The sequence below is a fragment of the Alexandromys fortis genome, unplaced genomic scaffold, assembly GCF_014885135.2.
Source record: "Alexandromys fortis isolate MF-2015 unplaced genomic scaffold, M_Fortis_MF-2015_v1.1 scaffold_87, whole genome shotgun sequence".
Lineage (NCBI taxonomy): Eukaryota > Metazoa > Chordata > Mammalia > Rodentia > Cricetidae > Alexandromys > Alexandromys fortis.
This window is the reverse complement of record NW_026067971.1, coordinates 442,430-446,143: the sequence shown is the minus strand read 5'-3', so window position 1 is coordinate 446,143 and position 3,714 is coordinate 442,430. Positions and strand designations below refer to the sequence as shown.

Sequence of the window (3,714 nt, the reverse complement as noted above, 5' to 3'; positions counted from 1 at the left end):
GGTCTCCATTTTTTTCTTCTGAAAGCAATGCTTCAATGAGAAGATTTGTGTATGTATTACATTACAGAAACATAAATATATTTGGAGAATTAATTGCTGCAAATATTGTGATATAAATTACAAATATATATATTCATTTATATTTTGGCTCTGATCATTTTATGTGAAATGTTTGTTTATATTGCAAAATTAAATGCATTGTATTTTGAAAAATATGAAGACATTGTAGAAATGATGTCTCGATTTAATAAGATTGGTTTATCTTGTCTTTCTAAAAATTAATTTATTAGATCTTCAAATTTAATTTTTTATCAACTCCATATTGAGCAGATTAGCTGGGAGTGTTGTCCCATGTTCTCTAAACACAGGATGGAAACAGTTACTCTGTGTTTCCAATTTTGAGAGATGATCCAAATGATTCTAGAATGTTTAAGAGAGGTTTCTATTTCATGATATTAGCGCTAGCATTTGATAAAATAAACGTGTACATCTTAGCCATGTGGGGGATGTTTCTGAACATTTAAGCTTCCTCGAGTCTGCGTCATGTCAATTTGAGTTTAAGTTCTGGTATTTTATATTTCCTCACACCTTTTAATTGGTGGAGATCTGATAAAGCCACAGCTGTGCAGAGCCTCCCGCAGAGTCTCCTCATGTTGGTGCTGTAGCTGCACACCCAGCTGCAGTTTGCAGACAGGCTGCAGGCTTGCAGGGAGCACTGTGCATAGGCAGCACAGAGGTAGGTGCCTGAGTCCTGCAGCTGGGCATCCCTGATGTGCAGGGTACTGTAGCGCTCCTTAGAGTCGAATGTTGAATTTAATTTTCCATTCCCCTTTCTTCCTGGAGTCAGGTAGAAAAGACTGATGAGATTGCCTCTGGAATTCTGCCGGAACCACTGCACAGTTGTCATAGTGGTAGAAAAATTGCATGACAGAGTAGAACTTATTCCCTCGTGGAGACTCAGGGCTGGAGGATTCTGCTCCACCTCAGCTCCTCTCACCCCTGCGTGGAAACAGAAAAACAAACCAGAATCACTGAAGGGCTTTCACCCACACCTGTCAAATACCCCAGGAGACACCATGAGAATGACCATACAGGGGCTTTGAGTTGGCTCATTCCCCCTCCTCCACTGCCATCTCTACAGAATCCCCAAAGCAACTTAGGTGAGCCAACTCACAGCAAATCTGCATCCACAGAACCCCCAGCACAGCTCTCAGTTTCCTCTCCATGGTCCCTGTCCAGTTTCCGGGGTGTCTTCTCTCCAGCTGTGAGGGTATCAAGCCTTGTGTCTAAACACACCTGTGCTTACACACAGCAGATTCTCTCTGAAGCACTGAGCTTTCTCATTTATCTGAACCAGAAACCCCACCCACCTCCATCTCAAGAGTCTGCATGGCAATTGTTCCACAGCTGTGGAGGACAATGATATAGAGCCCAGGACACTAGATTTCTAATGTAACACTCCTTATAAAGTGAATTTAGGGGAAAATGTGTGAGGAGGGGAATTCATAAATGTCAAGTATTGGTGTGAAAACTAATGGCTTCAGTGGGTTAAGCAGAATCTTGAAGAATACTAGCAACATTCTTTGATTTTTTTTGTAAAAGAATTTCATACATTGTATTCTTATCTCTCATCTGCCAACTCTTCCCAGATCTTTTCTGTCTCCTCCTCCACCCTAAGACATGCCCTTTCACTCTCCCTCCACCTCTCTCTTTAGAAAGAAAATAGACAAACAAGCAACAAGAATTTAAAATAATAACAAAGAATAAACATACCTTCCTCACTCAAAAAACCCATAAAACACAAGAGAGGTGAGCATAAAATAAACACAAAAGTCCTGTAAGACTAAAAACGAAAAAAAGCAACAACAGAGCAGTATGGTATAAAACACCATTGGGTTCTGTGTGGCCATCTACTGCTGGGCCATGGCACCACCCTTCAGTGTATTGAATGTACCCAGTGAGAAGGTCCTGGCACCTTAAGTCACACAGTGGACAATCAGTATGCAGTACACTACAAGGAATAAAAAGAATTTCTTGAAATTATCAGATTGTCATGTGCATAGAAAATGTTCCCCAACACAGTTATTTTTTTTATTGGTTTTAAGAAAAACGAGGCATGCCCGTGTTTTCTCCATAATTTATTTTCAATCTCTTGCCTTCTGCCCAGATCTTTTATGTGCATGAAAACACAGATGATTCTGACCAGGCTGTAAATTCATGCTCAAGTTCAGCGAGGCCCACACTCTAATTCTTTTTCATACCACATATTTTCCAGTTTTCTTCTTAAATATTTTTTCTTTTTCTTTCTAGTTTTTAGATGGATGGATAGATAGGTAATGTGTGTATATTATATATGATATAAATTGAATTTGAATAATTTCTATTTTTTTTATTTTTGAAAATTTTTAAAATTAAATTAAATTTTGAAAGCAGTGGAGATATGTTTTATCTTGAATGTCCATCCTTACAATGCCCAGTGAGAGTCTGTTTTGCTTTCATCTGTACAGAGACCTGTTTTAAAAATGGATTTATAAGTACGTAAGATCGAGTGAACAAATTTTAGATACCTGTGGTTTTATATAGAATGATTGAGATCTAAATTTCCGGTGAACTCCAGTCAGTTACCCCTACTCCTTGCTTTGTGATTGAATTGCCTTATGTCTTTGCTGGAGTCTATTTTTTATTAATAGCAGTTTGATGAGATATTGTATAATATTCAAATACCTACATTGAATACAAATATCGTCCAACGACAATTTTAAATTGCTCTTATTGAGCTATATATTTTTCTGTGTTCCCTGCCCTTTCACTCCCCTCCCTTTGTATCCTCTCCCGTGGTCCCCATTTACTCAGCAGATCTTGTCTTTTTCTACTTCCCTTGTGGATTAGATCCATGTATGTCTCTCTTAGGGGCCTCTTTGTTGTCTAGGTTCTCTGGGATTGTGAATTGTAGGCTGACTTTTTTTTTGCTTTATGTCTAAAAACCACTTATGAGTGAGTACATATATTTGTCTTTCTGGGTCTGGGTTACCTCACTCAATATGGTGTTTTCTAGCTCCATCCATTTGCTTGCAGATTTCAAGATGTCATTGTTTTTTTTTTTCTGCTATGTAGTACTCCATTGTGTAAATATACCTCATTTTCCTTATCCATTCTTCAGTTGAGGAGCACTTAGGTTGTTTCCAGGTTCTGGCTATGATAAACAATGCTGCTATAAACATAATTGAGCACATGCCCTTGTGGTATGATTGAGCATCCTTTGGGTATATACCTAAAAGTGTTATTGCTGGGTCTTGAGGAAGGTTGTTTCCTGATTTTCTGAGAAATCGCCATACTGATATCCAAAGTGGCTGTCCCAGCTTGCACTGCCCCCTCTAGGCAGTGTAAGAAAACATAATTTCTAGGAAGTCTGCAGTGCCTTCTAGTGGACATAATTTCTAGGAACTCTGCGGTGCCCCCTAGTGGACTGACAACAACAACAACACAAGTGACTTGAGGCCATCTCCACAACTCTCACTAAATCAACACTTTTCACCCCATCCGTTCCTGGTGAAGAAAATGCAGATGGTAGGAAAACATGACTGTCAGATGGAATTCTCAGAAGAAATAAAAATGGCTAAAAATAATCTCAACATTGCTCATTATTGTTAGTAATTAGAGAAATCAAAAAAAAACTTTGAGATTTCTTCTCAATCTAGCTAGATTATCTAGAAT

At 38.5% G+C, this 3,714-nt stretch overlaps 1 gene segment (V, D, J or C); it reads right to left on the bottom strand.

Moving 5' to 3' along the window:
* Positions 1–541: 541 nt before the first annotated feature.
* Positions 542–1,309, bottom strand: LOC126509647 (T cell receptor alpha variable 22-like). The segment is given in 2 exon segments: positions 542–999; positions 1,175–1,309. Coding segments are annotated over 2 exon segments (510 nt in total).
* Between the last annotated feature and the right edge of the window lie 2,405 nt (positions 1,310–3,714).